General features: G+C 37.7%; 3 protein-coding genes across 4 annotated transcripts in view; 1 reads left to right on the top strand and 2 right to left on the bottom strand.

The window, feature by feature from the left end:
• Window positions 1-1637: 1637 nt before the first annotated feature.
• Window positions 1638-11845, top strand: erlec1 (endoplasmic reticulum lectin 1). Its single transcript, NM_199432.1, is given in 14 exon segments — window positions 1638-1854; window positions 2124-2228; window positions 2609-2689; window positions 2925-3002; window positions 4281-4335; window positions 4418-4476; window positions 5151-5374; window positions 6485-6629; window positions 8895-9056; window positions 9141-9200; window positions 9289-9413; window positions 9515-9592; window positions 11031-11106; window positions 11228-11845. Coding segments are annotated over 14 exon segments (1449 nt in total). The 5' UTR covers window positions 1638-1725; the 3' UTR covers window positions 11300-11845.
• A 2111-nt stretch (window positions 11846-13956) lies between these two features.
• On the bottom strand, window positions 13957-17020 carry gpr75 (G protein-coupled receptor 75). The gene is made up of 2 exons (XM_087279653.1): window positions 16820-17020; window positions 13957-16308 (listed from the first exon to the last, which is right to left on the bottom strand). Exon 2 carries the CDS (start codon window positions 16200-16202, stop codon window positions 14541-14543), a length of 1662 nt encoding a protein of 553 aa, XP_087135779.1. The 5' UTR covers window positions 16203-16308; window positions 16820-17020; the 3' UTR covers window positions 13957-14540.
• Window positions 17021-17671: 651 nt separating this feature from the next.
• Window positions 17672-19119, bottom strand: part of psme4a (proteasome activator subunit 4a) — a 55274-nt gene continuing 53826 nt past the window's right edge. Inside the window, exon 47 of one of the 2 annotated variants that reach the window (XM_087278578.1) lies at window positions 17672-18744. The gene's annotated coding sequence lies outside the window, so the exon portion shown is untranslated. The remainder of the gene's footprint in view (window positions 18745-19119) is intronic. The other variant, NM_001423996.1, reaches the window with a different exon arrangement.

Raw genomic sequence — 19119 nt, 5'->3', positions numbered from 1 at the left:
CACAAACCAGCGACCTTCTTGCTGTGAGGTGATAGCACTACCTGCTGCGCCACCGCGTCGCCATAATTTACTTCATGTAGTCAAATAGTATTTTTTAGAGCAAGACATAAATTATCAAAAGAGGAAATAACTGACATTAAATACATTTGAACCCATAAACTGTTTCTGAATACAGATAAATGTGAGGGTAAAGATATTTTTCCATCAAAGTTTCATATTAAAATGACTGATCTTATATATATAATTGTTTTAATTAACATTCAAATTTATTTACAATGAAATAATATGCTTGTTGACTAAATTATAATGAGTTGTAAAAAATAGATAAATCAGATTTTAAAAAGCTAATGAATAACATCGAAAAATCTTTCTAAAGCATGTATTAATCAATGTTGATAACATTCAATATAGCATTTTATTATAATACATGATAAAATAAAATTCTATATCTGTTAATTTTAGACTAATAGTCCTGAGATAGCATAATCTAACAATGAACAGTTGCAAATGAATTAACTAATGTTAATAAAGATCAGTAAATTTTATTGATCTTGTTTTGTTAATGAATAAATGTGTTTCTGACTGATTTGATGATAATTATTATCTCAATTGCTGCAGAAATACTTTAAAAGAATCTATTTATTAAATTATTTTAAAAATATTAATTTGAAGGCTATGCGGTGGTGCAGTGGATAGCGCTCCCACCTCACAGCAAGAAGTTCGCTGGGTCGAGCCTCAGCTGGGTCGGTTGCCATTTCTGTGTAGAGTTTGCAAGTTCTCCACGTGTTCGTGTGGGTTTCCTCTGGGTGCTCCGGTTTCCCCCACAAGTCAAAGACCTGTGCTATAGGTGAATTAGGTAAGCTAAATTGTCCGTTGTGTATGAGTGTGTATGGATGTTCCACAGTGTGGGTTGCAGCTGGAAGGGCATCCGCTGCATAAAATGAATGCTGGATAAGTTGGTGGTTCATTCCACTGTGGCGACCCCTAATGAATGAGCTAAAAAGAAAATGAATTAAAGTTAATTTGAAGTTCTCCCAGAGATGGGTTGCGGCTGGAAGGGAATAAGTTGGCGGTTCATTCCGCTGTGGCGACCCCGGATTAATAAAGGGACTAAGCCGACAAGAAAATGAATGAATGAATTTGAAGTGTTCAGATGCAAATGCCTCTAAATGATCAGATTTTATTTTCCCATAAAATATGTTGTGTATCTTTAAACATTTGAGTTTAAGCCAATGAAAACAGAAACATCACAACAGCTAGAAAAAATGCTGATTTTAGAAAAGAATTTCGGACGGCACTTTTGCATTTAAACTACTATTCAAAAAAAGTAATTTGCTAATGAATAAAGTTTCATGAAACATTACTAGGAAGCATAAATAAACTTTCCTCCACAACCGCCATAGCATAGCAAATGTTAAGCCAGATCGCCCAAAACACAATTAACGCTGCAAATTTGCTATAGCGCATCAGCACATCTATATGGCGCATCAGCACTACAAACAGAGAATGCGCCTTCACGAGCTATTGGCTGAGCGGAATTTCCGCCTGATTCCGGAAATGGACGTGGCAAGATGACAAGCTCCTGATGTGCTTCCTGTTGTAACTCTTGTTAAACTATCAGCTGTTAGCCGAACCTTACATTGCACAGACTGGATGTAATAGCCGTTTTTTCCAGCTTTGTCTTTCTAATGTCTCGATAACGCTTCCGGGGGCTCAGCGGCGGCGATGCGGCTGTTTTGGCGCTGGTTTTGGGGACTGATTTGTGTCGGGGTGTCTGCAAATCGTGCAGGATCTCCAGTGTTTTCAGATGAGATCCCCTTCAAAATTAAATGGCCAGGGGCAGACTTTACGCTGGTGAGTCAAAACATCTCACAAACAGATGTAAATACAGGTTGACGTGCGGTTTGTTTTGTTTTATGGTCAGCGTGTTGGCTGAGGTCGCTTCATAACAGCTGCATGTGTATTGGTTTGAGCTGTCATGTTGTGTGTCTTACAGCATTATGAAGTATTAAAGTAAATATGCAGCAGTTTGACTTAACTCATCTGTGCTGAGGGCTTGGTTTGTCATAGTCGTTATTTTGCTAAAGCTAAATTTGCAGCACTTTTGTTTGCTCTTTCCACAGTCAACGTCAGGAGGCCTGTACAGAGAAGACGACTATGTTATTATGACAACTACAGAAAAAGAAAAGTACAAGTGTTTATTGCCATCTTTGACAAGCAATCTGGATGTGAGTTTATTCATTGGGATTTTTTATTTTAGCTTGAGAAGTTAAATATAATATACATTTAAAATTATTCTTCTGAGATGTAAAGTTCCTAACTGTTTTCTCTTTAAGCTTTAAAGCTGTAAGTCGGATCTGACCATCACATAGTTGACTCTGACTTTATGATTAAAACTTTGAAAAAGCAGATAGTCTGAAGTTGATGTTAGCAACAAGGATATGACAAAAACATGTTTGCTAAAGCATGTTACGAACATTTTAGCAACACATAAATACATAATATTAAAAACTGTGGTTGTGTGTTTTATGATTACCACACATTAACCATGGTTTTCTGCACCAACCATAGTTTAATGTACATAATTTATTGTGTGTCTCTTTTGAAGGATGAGGTGAAGGAGTACAGCGGGCCGAGTCCAGCTGCTTTGCTGGAGCCGTTATTCAAACAGAGCAGCTGCTCTTACAGGGTGAGTTTCTTCTCTCAGTTTCTGTGTACTGTATGTTTTGGAAATATTGTTATATGTCTAGATCTAAATCTACACCACATTAAAAAAAAAAAAATACTTATTTTTTTTAATAAAGAGTAAAATTATTGAAAAAAATCTTAATTCTTTTCTTTGTTGTTTTTTTCCTTAAGTCATAACACTCATAATATATAATGTGATCACAGTTTGGCCTAATGATGGACATTTAAACTTGCAGATTGAGTCATACTGGACCTATGAAGTTTGCCATGGGAAACATGTGCGGCAGTACCACGAGGACAAAGAGACAGGGCAGGTAAAATCACTGTGTCATGTAACCTGTTAAAGAACAGGGGTCCGATCTTTGTATGGGATTACTCAATTAGCTGGATTTGGATATGGATAGTTATATACACTTGGGAAAATAATAAATATATTTTTTAACTACATATATAAAGTAAAAATGTAAATATAATAAAACTTATGCAATCTGCACTCTGAAATAAGTTCAAAGCCTGTCACCTGGTGGTACAAAGAGGACATTTTTTGATATGAACTTTTTAGATGAAAACGCATACATGCACAATATTCAACTTAAAAAAAAAAAAAAAAAAAGAGTTATAATTTATGTAGTCAAGCTCGTGTTTTGACTGCTAATATGCTGGTGATTGACACCTTTACCAATATCAAAATGCTTTTTGATGCGAAATAAATTTATACAGTTATTCCTTACACAGATTAAACATTTTTTGAGTAGGCCTAGGCTATTATAATAAAGAAAATCTTCTCCAAATGTTGAACTAAATAAATTGATATACATTGAAATACATGATGAATACTTTTGACACATGAAAGTGTAAAGCCAGCAGCTTAGATGATGTCATTACGCTGCTTTGCCGTCAGCCAATCATTGCTTTGCTGATCATGATTTTGAGAATTGATTTATCAGTCCTTCACAACACACACAGTGATCTCAGATCAGTTTATCCAGACATTTTAATCTGATTTGCGTACTTGTTTGAATAACCCAATTAGCCAGAGATCAGTTATCAAGATTGAAAGATCTAGGATCTGCCAAATAATCTTAGATCATTTAAGCGAGGAATGAAGAATGGACCCCTGGCCATTATTTACAGCGTCTATTATATCATATTAGAAATGAAAACATTAACGCGAACATTTGGTGACATTGATATATTTTTCATGGCTGTAGATATTTGATTAAATATACTTCAATATTGTGAAATATTCATGCGATTTTAAAATAATAAGTGTTTTATATTGTAAAATATTTTCAGATGTAACTTATTCCTAAAATGCCAAATCAGAATTTTCAGTAGTTTTACTGTCACATGATCCTTTTGAACTGATGCTAATTTAATTAGCAAGAAACATTTCTATTAGTCAATGCTGAAAACAATTGTTGTGTAATTTATTTTTTCAAGATTTTTTAAGGTATAAAAAGTTAAAAAGAGCGACATTTATTTGAAATAAAATTATTATTTCTTTTAAAAAAATTTACTGACCACACACTTTACAATAGTAGTGTACTTAAATGAAATATTGGTGATCTCGGTTGTCTCTGTTTCCTCAGAAAATGAACATTCAAGAATACTATCTGGGGAACATGAATAAAAAAGATGGCGCAGGTGAAGTCTCAATTTGTATTCCTTGGTTTGCTTAATTTGTACATTTATTACATGTATACTTTAATTGCCATTCTTTTCTCAGAATCAGAAACAGAAAAATCCAGTGACTCTGAAGCAGAATCGCCAAACACCAACACAGAGGTTTGTTGCTGTTAGATTTAATCATTCACTTTCTTCTTGGCTTAGTCCCTTTATTAATCTGGGGTCACACCAGCAGAATGACCCACCAACTTATCCAGCATGTGTTTTATGCAGCGGATGCCCTTCCAGCTGCAACCCATCTCTGGGAAACGTCCATAAACACTCACTCATTCACACACATACACTGGAGAATTTAGCTTTGCCAATTTAGCTTACCTAATTCACCTGTGCCACATGTCTTTGGACTGTATGGGAAACCGGAGCACCTGGTGCAAACCCATGTGAATATGGGGAGAACATGGAAACCCTACACAGAAACACCAACTGACCCAACCAAAGCTCGAACCAGTGACCCTTTTGCTGTGAGGTGACAGCACTACCTACTGCGCCACTGCGTCACCCACTGCCAATTTAGTTTATCCAATTCACTTATAGTGCATGTCTTTGGACTGTGGGGGAAACCGGAGCATCCAAAGGAAACCCACGCAAACACAGGGAGAACATGCAAACTCCACACAGAAATGCCAACTGGCCCAGCCAGGTTTTGAACTACCGACCTTCTTGCTGTGAGGCGACAGTGCTTACCACTGAGCCACCGTGCTACTCAGTGTTAGATTTGTAGATAGAAAATATGTGACATGATGCTTTTAAAAACAATTTCTATCTGTTCACAGATACCAACAAAGAATATAGAGGGTCAGCTGACTCCATACTATCCCGTAGAGATGGGACATGGGACAGAATGCACTCTGAAACAGAATCAACCTCGCTCTACCACAGTGCTGTACGTCTGCCATCCTGAGGCAAAGCATGAGATCCTCACAATCGCTGAGGTCATCACCTGTCAGTATGAAGTGGTGGTGCTCACACCCCTGCTCTGTTCTCATCCCAAATACAGGTACACAGAGACACGTTAGGGATACCTGACAGTTGTATTGCATCTTGAAAAAGGGACCCCTTTAAAGGGTTAAATCCCCCCCAAAAATAAAAATTATGTTATCAGTTTCTAGCTCATAGTGTTCCAGTTCGCTGAGGTTTTTGTTTGTCTTTGGAACACAAAATGAGATATTTTAGATGAAACCTAAGAGCTCTCTCGTCATCCATATACATTCAAAGTACAGAATAAATACCAAAAACATTGTCAAAACATTCCATGTGACTTTAATGGCTTGACTGTAATCATATAAAGTACCGTAAACAATTTTTTTGCATCAATAAAAATGTAAAGACTTTTTGTCTATGTCTTCCATTTCAGATTTGTGTGTACGTTAACAGTAGTCAACATCTGAATTGGATCAAAATCTTTTATCAGAGTTGTCTCAAAATGATTGGACAATACTCATTCTTGCCTTAGTACAATTTTGAAAAATGTTTTGATTCACTATAAATATTGACTACTCTACCATTGGCAATACAACACTTGCGTGTATTGTGCTGCCGATTCTAATGCACACTCTGAGCTCACTCGGACGAGGAGACATTGGCTAACATAGTAAAGTTTTTACTTTTTTTTTTTGGCACAAAAAAGTGTTCTTTGAGGTTTATATGATTACATTTAAACCACTGAAGTCACATAGAATAATTTGACAATGTTCTTAGTTGCTTTTCTGGACTTCAAACGATGCTGGACCATTGCTGTCTATGGAGGATGAGGTGAACTACACCTTTAATTATTTATTTTTTACAAAAATTTCCATTTAAATTAATTCCAAATTAATTTTCCACTTTAGTTGAAGTGCCTTGGTAATCCAAAACACTGTTCCGCCATAGCCACAAATAAAATTCCTTTTACATTTTGAACTATGAAGATTGCATTAATTTTGAAAACAATCAGTTGCTCTCTTATTTTGAGATCCACTGTTCATGATAATACAGGTTTCACTCATTATACTGTTAAAGCTTTTGACATGTCTCTTGTGCTCAAAGGCCAGCCTTATTACATCATGCTTTGTTTTGGTTGAAAGTGTCATCTAATAACTGTCATCTAATCCATCCCACTTGGGTTCAGGTTCAAGAGCTCTCCAGTGAATGACATCTTCTGCCAGGCTCTGGGTGGTTCACCTCTCAGACCTCAGAGCCTGTCCCAGATGGAACACGAGCAGGAGGAGCTGCTCAAACCACCCTTCAGCACCAGCAGTGAAAGGGGATCCAGGGTGAGCACAGGGCGGCACTTCAGCTATATATTTTGTATTTACTCTAACCTACTGTACTTAAAGGTCCTGTGAAAAATAAGTTTTTTTTTAGATGTTAGCTTTAAGGATATCAAAACAGCGTGTTACAAAACAGTGACAATTTGTGTTTATTAGATATAAACCTGATATAATCATCAAAAACTTGAAGTTTGTCACATCCCCCTAAATGGATCAACATGTTTTTGAGTCAAACTTGTACTCCAGTTTCTCATCAATTCTTCTGACCAATCAAATGCACTCTAGTACATGGCCCGCCCCTTTCAAAGTGTTTCTTATTTGCTTTTCATTGGATGCACTTGATCTCAACCACTCTCACTGGCGAGGCGGTGTTAAAACAGAACACAATCTTTCAGTTGAAGTTACGGCAAACATTGACTAAAATTATGCACATTTCAAAGCACTTCATGGGACCTTTAAAGTGATAGTTCACCCCAAACTGAAAATTCTTCCTCTACTTGTTCCAAACCAGTTTGAGTTTCATTCTTTTTTCACAAAGGAAGATATTTTAAAGAAAGCAGTAACCATTGACATCTATTGTATTTGTTTTTCCTACTATGGAAGTAAATGTTTACACGGGTTTCCAACATTCTTCAAATTATCTGTTGTGTTCAAAAGATGGTGTCTCTCGAGGAAGAGTAAATAATGAGAAAATGCTCTGTGTGCGACCTCCTTTATGGAATGAGAGGGGGTGTAATTGTAAAATTGGGCTAGTTTTCATTCAATTTGTGCTGGATATGTGTCATCACCTTGACATCACCTATGGGTTTCTGAAGAGTGCAAATGAAGCTACTAGTGGGCTTGACCAACTGGCACTATTTTGTTAATGTGTCATTGCTCCAACTGGAGGTAACCAAATAAGAACAAAGAGGCAGAGCTTGAACGGAGCAACAGAAACCTGCTAGCATTCTACTTAGACTGGTTTTCCTTGGCAGAGATGCTTAATATTTCATTACCTGCGACTTGTTTATGTTCTGACCATATGTGCCTGGTTGTATACTATATCAATAAAGTGTTTAGTCCTTTAAAAACACTATTATAATAAATTGAGCCACTAAATATTGCTCTTCTGAAAGAGAAAAACACATATTACTTCTAAATACTTGTGTTAGTAAATCCAAGGCTATTAATGAAATCCAGGCTTAACACTGCATGACAACGTTTCAGAGGACTGTCCTAGAGCCTACAGCTAATCAATCTGTCAGATTCTGGAGTGCATTACAATTCTAAAGAAAAATATAAATGATCTTAAATAAAACAAATTCTTTTATAGATATGGTATATAATTATATAATTTCACTCAGCTGGGAAATGGAGGCCACGTAAACGGTTTGTGAGCACAATTAAGTGCACACAGCATACCTTTATTATTATCTGATAACTGTAAGAAATAATTCCAAAAAACAAAAACAAAAAAACTGACTGTGTAAAGCCACATAAAACAACACAAAAATATAACGTGTAAATGTAACGTACTGCTTGTCAGCCGTAATCAGCTGAGGTGAAGTGACTGCGACCAGCGAGACCTAGCTGTCAGTCTAGTGGACACTCCCTTAATTATGTAGACTTAACATAACTTAATATAAAGGAAACGGATGAGTTATAAAAAAAAAAGACCCCCCTCACAGTTCTCCTAATATTAGCTATATGCACCAAAATCTGTATTTGTACCAGGCTTTAAAAACCTTTTTTTTCTGTTGTAAAGTTGGCCATTTTAAAAGTGGGATCAATAGAAATGTGCTCTATTATGGAGCCAGTACTATAGCAGAATTCCAATGAATGGCAGTTTCAGTTACTTCCGTATTAGCTTCACGAGGGAGAGCGGGAGATTGCCGCTTGGTTTTGAGTTGTCATTAGCCTGACAGATTTTCTTGGACCTGGCAAATTTAACTATCTCTGTGGCCATGCAAAAAGAAGATACAAAGCACAAAAAGATAATAAAGCAAACCATATATAAGGAAACTTATAAAATGTATTTGTCTTCTTGAAGCCATCCTGGGCAAGTATATTTATCACTGTTTAGAAAAGTATGCTTTCCTTCTAGTTGTTTACAACACTCAGTTGATGGTATGAAGGGATTGACAACCATAAGACTAATTAACGTGGGTTTTAGTATATTGCAATCTATATCACCCATCTCTATTGATATTCTGTTTTATAAATATTTACAAAAGACAGATTTTTGTTTAGCAATACAAATAAAAAAAAAAATTGTCTCTCTTTGTTAAGGAGGACACATCTCCAGTGAAGGAAGAGGCCTATACCTCTACCCATAAGCCCCTGACAGTGGGTGGTCAAGCCCAGGTCACCGTTGGCACTACGCACATCTCCCGTCTGACTGATGAACAGCTGATTAAAGAGTTTCTGAGCGGCTCATACTGTCTGCATGGGGTATGATGGATGGATTTGTCTTCTGTATCTGCAGATCTTTCAGTTTGAATGTAAACTCAATACATTGTTGTTGTTTCTGTCTAGGGTGTTGGTTGGTGGAAGTATGAATTCTGTTATGGAAAACATGTTCACCAGTATCATGAGGTAAGAGTGGTGAAATGTTTGAATTCTTCATAAAGTATAACAACTCCAGTTGGTCGAACGTTTAAATTCTCTCTGGGTTTGCTTGAAGGATAAAGAGCAAGGGAAGAACATCGTGGTGGTGGGCAGCTGGAACACTGAGGATCACATGAACTGGGCCAAGAAGAATGTGGCTCGATCTTATCATCTGAAAGATGATGGAGCACAAAAAGTCAAGTATGATTCTATTTTAAAATGTTGATTTAAAACAAATGAAAAACAATTATTTGTCAAGTTTTATTTAATTCATTTCACATTTTCACGCATTCCCTCATCAGGGTTGTGTCTCACTTCTATGGACATGGAGATCTTTGTGACCTAACAGGGAAACCGAGACAGGTTATAGTCAAGCTAAAGTAAGTTACACATATCCACAATATAGAATGATCACAATAATCACACACATAAAAAAAAAAAAGATTATTAATCAATATTTTGCTGAGTGTTTTTTTTGTGTGCTAGTACATTGGCTGGTTATATATTTTGTCATGATAAATAAACCTCACCAGCAGGAGACAGCGCATCCTTGCGTTGTTAGGAATTAAACTTTCTTGCAGCGCTTTGTTAGAAACTAAACGTCCTGCTCTAGTTTTGTAAGGAACTAAACGTCCTGCTCCAGTTTTGTTAGGAAGTAAACTTCCTTCTCCAGCTTTGTTAGGAAGTAAACTTCCTTCTCCAGGGCTTTGTTAGGAACTAAACGTCCTTCTCCAGCTTTGTTAGGAACTAAACGTCCTTCTCCAGGGCTTTGTTAGGAACTAAACTTCCTTCTCCAGGGCTTTGTTAGGAACTAAACCTCCTTCTCCAGGGCTTTGTTAGGAACTAAACCTCCTTCTCCAGGGCTTTGTTAGGAACTAAACCTCCTTCTCCAGGGCTTTGTTAGGAACTAAACTTCCTTCTTCAGCTTTGTTAGGAACTATACCTCCTTCTCCAGGGCTTTGTTAGGAACTAAACGTCCTTCTCCAGGGCTTTGTTAGGAACTAAACCTCCTTCTCCAGGGCTTTGTTAGGAACTAAACCTCCTTCTCCAGGGCTTTGTTAGGAACTAAACCTCCTTCTCCAGGGCTTTGTTAGGAACTAAACGTCCTTCTTCAGCTTTGTTAGGAACTAAACCTCCTTCTCCAGGGCTTTGTTAGGAACTAAACCTCCTTCTTCAGCTTTGTTAGGAACTATACCTCCTTCTCCAGGGCTTTGTTAGGAACTAAACTTGCTTCTTCAGCTTTGTTAGGAACTAAACTTCCTTCTCCAGCTTTGTTAGGAACTAAACTTTCCTATCCAGCTTTGTTAGGAACGAAACATCCTGCTCCAGTTTTGTTATTATTTAAATGTCCTTCTCCAGGACTTTGTTGGGAACTAAAGTTCCTTCTCCAGCTTTGTTAGGAACTAAATGTCCTGCTCCGGGGCTTTGTTAGAAACTAAACGTCTTGCTTCGGGGCTTTGTTAGGCACTAAACGTCTTGCTCTAGGGAATTGTTTGGGAAGGAACCAAATGTCCTGCGCTGGGGCTTTGTCAGAAACTATGTCCTGCTCCCATGCTTTGTTAGGAACTAAACGTTCTGCTCCCACGCTTTAGTAACTAAACGTCCTACTCCAGCTAGGTGGGAACTAAATGTCTTGCTCTCAGGTTTTGTTTGGAACAGAATAGCCTGCTTTCATTTTGAGTTTGGAACCAAACATCCTGCTCCTGGTCTCCAGGATTTGACAACTCACTTTAAACATTGCTAAAACTTTGACTTGCATTATTATAGATGACATTTATTTCACACATATCTAATAACACCTACCTGTTTGTGTGTCAGGTGTAAGGAGTCTGAATCCCCTCATGCTGTTACAGTGTACATGCTGGAGCCTCAGACATGTCAGTATATCCTCGGGGTGAGTCCAGAACTGCAGTTTCCACTCTCTGATGATTCCAGCGATTATGAATGCTTACTACATGCTATAGTGTAGAAATTTGATGTGATCATTTCATGTCCTCACAATCATTCTGCCACAGGTTGAGTCACCTGTAATCTGCAAGATCTTGGACACTGCGGATGAAAATGGACTTCTTTCAATTCCTAGCTAGTCTACATGACAAGGAGATGAAGGAATGAACAGCAACTTGGAGAAGGAGGAGTACAGAAGAGGAAGGCAGAATGAAGCTCAGAGGGAGAACTAAAGGTGTGATGACGTTTAGGCATGAACCTGCTGAACCTCAGAGCTGTTGAGAAAGTCCCTCACTGACTGCACTTTCACGTGTTTGACGATTAAACAAGGAGGAGATTTGATGAAACTACTTTTTTATTTTGCGCAGCGTGGACTGAATTTTCCAATGTTTTCTTTTCAAATCTCAGACTTGAGGAAATATGCTTTGACACATTTAGATTGGCTTTGGGAAGGTCTTCTGTTCTTAATTTCATCAAGTGCTTCATTTATTCTATTAATTAAAAAAGGCAGCTCTGCCGTTTTAAATATACATTATTTATTTGGTCAAACTTCTGGTCGTTCAATGGTCAACACTGAGCAGCCAGAGATGATTTTAAAAATTGAAGTAATTGTTCTTATGCAGTTTGTGAGGGAGAATACACTGTTTTGTTTGCAAAGAAACGTGAATGTAATTAAATAGTTTTTTGAAAATCCAGGTTTATGGAGTCTTATGTTTGGTATTTTGAATTATTTCGGCTTAAATTTAACCGCTTATTCTAGGTTGTGTATTATTAAGGTTTCCACCAGAAAGCTTCACCTTACTGTACAAAAATGAATAATTTAACTCTGAGAACAAATATATTGGGACAGGGGTGTCCAAACTTGGTCCTGGAGGGTTTAGCTCCAACCCTAATCAAACACAACTGAACCAGCAAATCAAGCTCTTATAGATATACTAGAAACTTCCTGGCAGGTGTGTTTAATCAAGTTGGAGCTAAGTTCAGCAGGACATCGACCCTCCAGGACTGACTTTGGACACCCCTGTATTAAGATAGATTATTTTTTTTAGGTTGGTTGTTATTCAGCCTGTATATGTTCAGTTGAATAAAATATGAGTTTTGTGTTTCAAACTATTTCCATGTAAACACCTCAATGAAAGTAAATAGGGTATTATTATTATTAATTTTGTATGTGAATATTTTGTTTATGATTATGATAAATGGCTGGTCATTTTATGAATGTACATTTACTTTAGAAAAAAAAGATATTAATGATGTACTTTTTTTGGTAAAATTGAAAAATAGACAATGAGGTTGGAAATAATTGTTTATTTTTCTTACCACAGGATGGAAAGTTTAGTTCTAAGTGATAGAAGCTTCTGATTATCTGAAAAATAAGACTATATATATATATATATATATATATATATATATACATATATATATATATATATATATATATACATATATATATATATATATATATATATATATATATATATATATATATATATATATATATATATATATATATATATATATATATGATGTAATTGGTGTCATGGTGGTGCAGTGGGAGCACAATTGCCTCACAGCAAGAGAGTTGCTAGTTCGAGCCTCAGCTGGGTCAGTTGGCATTTCTGTGTGGACTTTGCATGTTCTCCCCGTGTTCGTGGGGTTTTGTGTGGGAAAATGAATAAGGATGTCATTTGGCCTTTCAATATACATGTGTATGAAGAGTTTAGATGCAAAAACCTCTAAGTGCCATGTCTGCCGTCTGAAATTTTCCTCTAAAATTTGCTTTTTCTTTTCTTTTCTAGCCAATGTTTGTAGTCAGTTGTTTCACTTTAATTGCAATGAAAATAACATTCTCTGTACTAAGAGTAAAATTACTGAAACTACACACAACAGTCTGAGAAAAATGCTCAGTTTAGATGGAAATTTCAGATGGCACTTTGAGATTTTTGCAACTAAACTCTTCATATGTGTAGAATAGAGCCCTGCATGGGCCTTAAATCTAAGTCGTAGCCTGGCCCTTGACTCACAGGCTGTAGCCCTGCTCTTATCCAACAGCTTAGCAATTTTTGTCCCAAAGCCTGCCAAAATGTTTATACTGTTGCAGCCATTAAAATAGACCAGATTCTTATTCAAATGGAAAAGTTGACCAGTTTAGCCTTTCCTGTAGTGTTTTTCACAGTTTTAAGTTCACCATCGGCTATGTTCTCCATTCTAAGTGGTTGGAAATCAAGGCATCACTGGCACTTCTGGACTGCATGCATTAGATCTCAAACTTTTTTTTGAAGTTATTATTTTTTTTTTTAAGCAGGCTCGAAGTCCGATATGCATGCTGGCTGTGATGTGAAAATTGGCCCGAAGCCCAGCTCTAGGGGCATTAAAAAAAAAAAATGTCAGGCCCTGACGGGCTCGAGCTAAAATGCAGGGCTCTAGTGTAGAATGTGCATTATGAATTAGAAAACAAGAAATAAATACAAAGAAATATTTGTTTTTCCAGGGTATAAGAAAATCCCATCTCTTCATAATTAAGCATTTAATGAAATTGTCTTGGGTGTAACATTTTTCATCATTATAATGAGAAATAAACTGCCTGTGCCAAGCAATACGAATTGGCCTAAAGGCTCCATTTTCCTGCACTAGGTGGTGCCATTGTCCCTTATGTGAATATGAACTAATTCACAGAAAAGCTTGAATGCTTGTATATTAAAAAAAGAATTCATCCATATTAATACTCGGAAGTGAATACCTAAAAGAAAAGAGAATAAAGTCAATATGTTTTCAAATGAAAGAGATGGTGTCCAACTACACTTGCAAAACATTTAATAAGTTCATATATAAAATGTAGGATGTTTCACAAATACATAATCTGAAGTGAAGACTATTACATGAAAATGCCATGTTAATGTAAAAATAGAACATCCTTCAGTCCATAAATCATCCAAAGTCACAATCTGCGCAAAGTGAATTTTAGGTTTGTCCCATGTTGTTTTTATTTGATTCTCGATGCACATTGTCTTTCAGCAAAACACCATTAGCAAACCACAAGCAAACACCGCTAATGCTCTCCTTGCCGAGCATCTAATATGACACTCAGAAGGTCTCCTACTGATGCCCAAATCCCTTCTGAGTGTCCCTCTGAAGAGATTAGGGCATAGGAATGAGCCCCTCTGAACTAAACATTGTCTGACACCAAACAACTTCCCTGCTCACGGTCTATAAGTTGTATCCTTCAAAATATTTCATTCCAAAGAGTCCTTTGAAGTGGCCAGTTTTGAGCACTTCAGTTTGGAATTACATGTCAATATGGCGGCCATGTTTGTTTTCACTTCAAAGTGTCCTTAGTAGGGCGATGTATGCTTTTTGGAACGCAGTGTGAGATTTTGGGGCTCAGACTGATGGGATGGGGATCTGATGGGCTGAGGTGCTGTCAAAGTCCTGGAGCGTCTCCTGGTGGATGTGGTAGTGCATAGCCACGTAGCTTTTGGCAAATGGTGTGGTTTGAGAGTTGACCGGCTGAAGGCTGTTAGGGGAGCTCGGCCCTGCTGACGGACTGCTGTTATAAATGCTGTAGTAGGGCTCTATGCGAGTGTTGATGGGTGTGGATGTGCTCGGGGGTCGGGGTTTGCGTCCAGCAGTGGCACATGGACTAGGCATGCTGTCCCGAGAGTGACTGGGTCCACAAGCCTGGTCCACCAGCCTCCTCTGGGGCTTCGGTGAGAGCATGTACGCAGAGTTAGTCTCGTGGTGAGAGGACTTGTTGCGGTTGACTTCCAGACTTCCCTTGCCCATTGCGTGCAGCCGTGTTTTGTGCTTGCAGCACAAGAAGCCCAAGGTCAACCACTGGAGGCAGCAGAGCACACGGCGACGGAGACCTGCGCTGTTGCGCGAATAAACAAACGGGTTGATTCCAGACTTTAGGAAGATCAGGGCGAACCCACAGAGCTCAAACTGGTAGTGGACGAAGCTGCTCTCTGGTGACACCATATCCTGTGCTAAGGATATACCTAGTGGTAGACAACACAACAACACGGAGATAACAATCACTACACAAGTCACTACAGCCTTTGAATCCTTGGCCGTGGCCAAGTTAACGGAGGTGACCAACTGGCAGCAGGTTGCACCAGTGGCGGCTCCGGGGACAAGGGGCTGGTTGGTTCTTCTGGTGAAGGAGTGCGTCTGGACGTGCTGAAGCTTGTTGTAGGTTTGGTTGCGGTACAGTGAGGGCACTTGCACTGTACACTGCATACCCTCAAACCCAGCAGCAATTAGTGGCGGATGAGAGGCAGGTGGACGTGTTGCGTCAACTGTAATAATGGGGCACTTGCGTACCTGCGCGTTCTTCCTCAATGCCTGAGCGATCATAAGATAAGAGATGGACACCACACCTACACAGAAAGCAAAGTCCGCAATGTATACATACAGCACCACCTTGGCCTTGTTGCCGGTAAGACCAAAGTGGGGCAAACAAGGTCCAGAGCTTCTGGGATACGCTCGCAAAGTGACCAAAGCCGCCAGTGTAAAACTGGATGTCCATAACAGTGCCGTGAGCGCCAGAGTACAGGGGAACGAAGCTGTACGGTTGGGTTGCTGACCCAAAACCATTCGAAGGCGATGTAGGGCGATCACAGCCACCGTTTCAAGAGACATAATAATGAAGCCCGAGCTTGTGAGGTGGAAGGCAAAGCAGAAGCCCTTGGACACTCCACCATTATTGTCTCCAGCGTCCAGAAAGAGCACCAGTGCAAACATGGGGGCAGTGACACAGCAGATGAACAGGTCACAGAAGGACAGGTTGAGGATCATGAAGTCAAAGTTGGTGCGGAACTTACGGAACGCTGGGTCGAAGAAGGACAAGAAGACTACCAAGTTTCCATAAGAGCCAAGGCAAAAAATGAGGACCAACAAAAGGGAGCATGAGGCCAAGGTGGCTGTGTGGATCAAGGCCCAGCCGCCTGCCGAAGCAGACTGGCTCTGGGAGCTGTTGAATCCCCGAGGTTTTGCAAACTCAGCCAGGTCCAAAGGCCAGGCAGTGCTGTTCATGGTACACATGGAGATGCTTACAGCCTCAGAGTGTTGCCCATCTTGCCTTTAGGTCACCCAAAAGCGAGCTAATACTCCCATTGTGCTGCTGGTTCATGGCAGACCCTCTGGATTGCTGCAAGGACACAAGGGAAGAAGAAATATTGATTAGTAATAGACAACATAATGCAGCTTTGAGTTAGATAAGGTAATCTCAATTAATGAACATAACAAATGACAATGGCTTTAGAGTCATTAATGATACCATTAACATCACATGATGCACAAATGATTAGGATTTTCTTCAGCATCACGAAGACTATTGTACATTATCTCCTCTGCGCGCTCCCGTCATCCACATCTCAAGATGAATACACGCCTGCAACAATCTGCATAGTATCTGAGGGCTTTTCTTATCCTCTGTTAGAATTGTATTTACTGCAGGTGAATGTGCGCCGACTATAAAATCGTGTCCAAATGCATTCAACCGACATATTTGAAAGGATATGCACTACAAGTCGCATGCAAAATACAAACAAACGTGATAAAAACGTCTAATACATTGTTAATTCTAACACACACATTCGCCTTTACCAACCCTGCGGCTTTATATCTCCGCTTGCCGAAAAAAGGAGGATTTTTCTTACCATCGATTCTCTCCGTGTGCCATTTTTTACGACGTCGCGTTTTCTTCATTTGTACGAATCTTCAAAGTGCACGAACGTTACAAGCATCCCATTTTCGAGAAAAAGCATCACAGCATAGGACGAGATTAAGGAAAACAGTGAATTTAATGCGCAGAAAGAGAGTGGGCGCGCCTCACTGGAATCATATTGAAGCCCGTGAATGGACAGCAAGCGCGTGCCCGTGAGAACAGGACGCTCACTCAAAGCACAAAGAGTGTATGTGTGTATGTGTGTGTGTGTGTGTGTGTGTATATGTGTATATGTATATATATATATATATATATATATATATATATATATATATATATATATATATATATATATATATATATAGCTTACGTAATGTTACAGCTAAATTATATATATATATATATTAATATATATATATATATATATATATATATATATATATATATATATATATATATATATATATAACTTTATATGTATTTATTTTAGTAACTGCAACATCCATCCATCCGTCCGTCCGTCCGTCCGTCCGTCCGTCCGTCCGTCCGTCCGTCCGTCCGTCCGTCCATCCATCCATCCATCCATCCATCCATCCATCCATCCATCTATCTATCCATCTATCTATCTATCTATCTATCTATCTATCTATCTATCTATCTATCTATCTATCTATCTATCTATCTATCTATCTATCTATCTATCTATCTATCAACAAGATTTTGTCATTAGGATTTTGTTTATAAGATATATCTCCATCAAATATGACGGATTATTAGAGTAAAGGTTTTGTTTTAACAGAAATAACTATGTATTGGGGAAAAAAAGTCAAGAAAGTACTCTTCATACTTTGTCACACTTTATTACAAACATCTGTTGACATCAAATATTTGTAAAAGACATTTTAAGGAAAACAAAACCAATAATCAGTTATTGATTTATAAGCATTTCAATACTGTCCAACAGTTTACCAAACAGTACATTGGCTTCTGACATGACTCACAGCATGAATATACTTATGAAAGCTTCATCAGCAAAAGCAAAACAGGTTAAACCAGCGACACTCTGTAATGCATGTCTGCGTTTTAAAATGCAAAATCTGCAAATTCTAAACAGCGTTACTGAGAAGCCTTCTGATATCAGGTTATGAAAACACTTGGCTTAATGCAAAAATAAAAATGAAAAATGCAAACACTAAATGCAAAGACTGCATAAAGTGGTAAGACAGAGCAGGTATTAATAAAAATAGATGAATAAATAATTTGTTGACTGCAAAAATATGAATAAAGAAATAAAAGCATGAAGTGCAGAAGTTAGAAGTTAAGATCTCATGGGTTTACAGAGCACTAGTATTTTGTAACAGCATCCAATGAGATATTTTCTCACACTTATTCATTTATGTAGGCTTACATAACTGTTCAAGACGCACACAGTCTGTCTGAAAGAGGGTAAAATATAAAGTGCTATTAAAAAAAAGAAAAGAAAAAGAAAATAGTTCTTTTACCTCACACATATGTAACATTTATTAACATTACAAATGGATTAACCCTAAATCTGTAAAATGCAAGCATTACAATAAATATGCAAAGCAGTGCAGAAAACTGCTTTATAATGGACTATATTAAACAATTTTGCACTCACCCCCCCACCCCCACACACACACACACACGCGCACAAAACTGTACAAGAAGATTACAGATGCAGGACAGCCATACCTGCAATAGGTTCCCCTTAAATATTAAGTGTATTCAGAATTTTAAAAACAAACTTCAGCAAAAGATTCTAGTTATCTTATAACTAGATGACTACAATATCGTTTAAATCCTTTAAAAACAACCACTCAGAGCAAACAAAAATTCAAGTTTCAAGCTGTTAGACAATTAAGAAACACTTTCCCTTCACCAGGAAGTGACATCTTTCTGAAAAACAGAACAGAAACAATCATTAGAAAATAGTATGAAATATTACTGTATTATCCAGAAAAAATGTGGAACACAACCCTTATTATGCTAATTGTAGTGCAAATGTGAACAATTTGGATATTATCAGTGCATAAAAAATTTAATGTATTAGAAAAAGTAAAAAAAAAAAAGAAAGTAAAATGATAAAATTTAAAAATGTATACAAATTATTAATATTCTTTATTAATATAACTTTAAGCCTGAAATTCTTCATACTTCTGGACTTTTTTTTTTTTTTAAATGACCGGAAATGACAAAAGCTTCGCTCAGAATATAATAAGATTATGTACAGGAGGCATCATTATGGAAAAATATTGAAGTTTTATTTACATT

This window comes from Danio rerio, chromosome 13 (assembly GCF_052040795.2).
Source record: "Danio rerio strain M-AB ecotype USA chromosome 13, GRCz13ab, whole genome shotgun sequence".
Classification (NCBI taxonomy): domain Eukaryota; kingdom Metazoa; phylum Chordata; class Actinopteri; order Cypriniformes; family Danionidae; genus Danio; species Danio rerio.
The sequence above is the reverse complement of the archived record's forward strand: the minus strand, read 5'-3'. Positions and strand labels throughout refer to the sequence as shown.

Excerpts from the sequence above, each read along its gene's own strand:
- gpr75 (XM_087279653.1), bottom strand. The coding sequence starts at position 16,202 with ATGTGTACCATGAACAGCACTGCCTGGCCTTTGGACCTGGCTGAGTTT.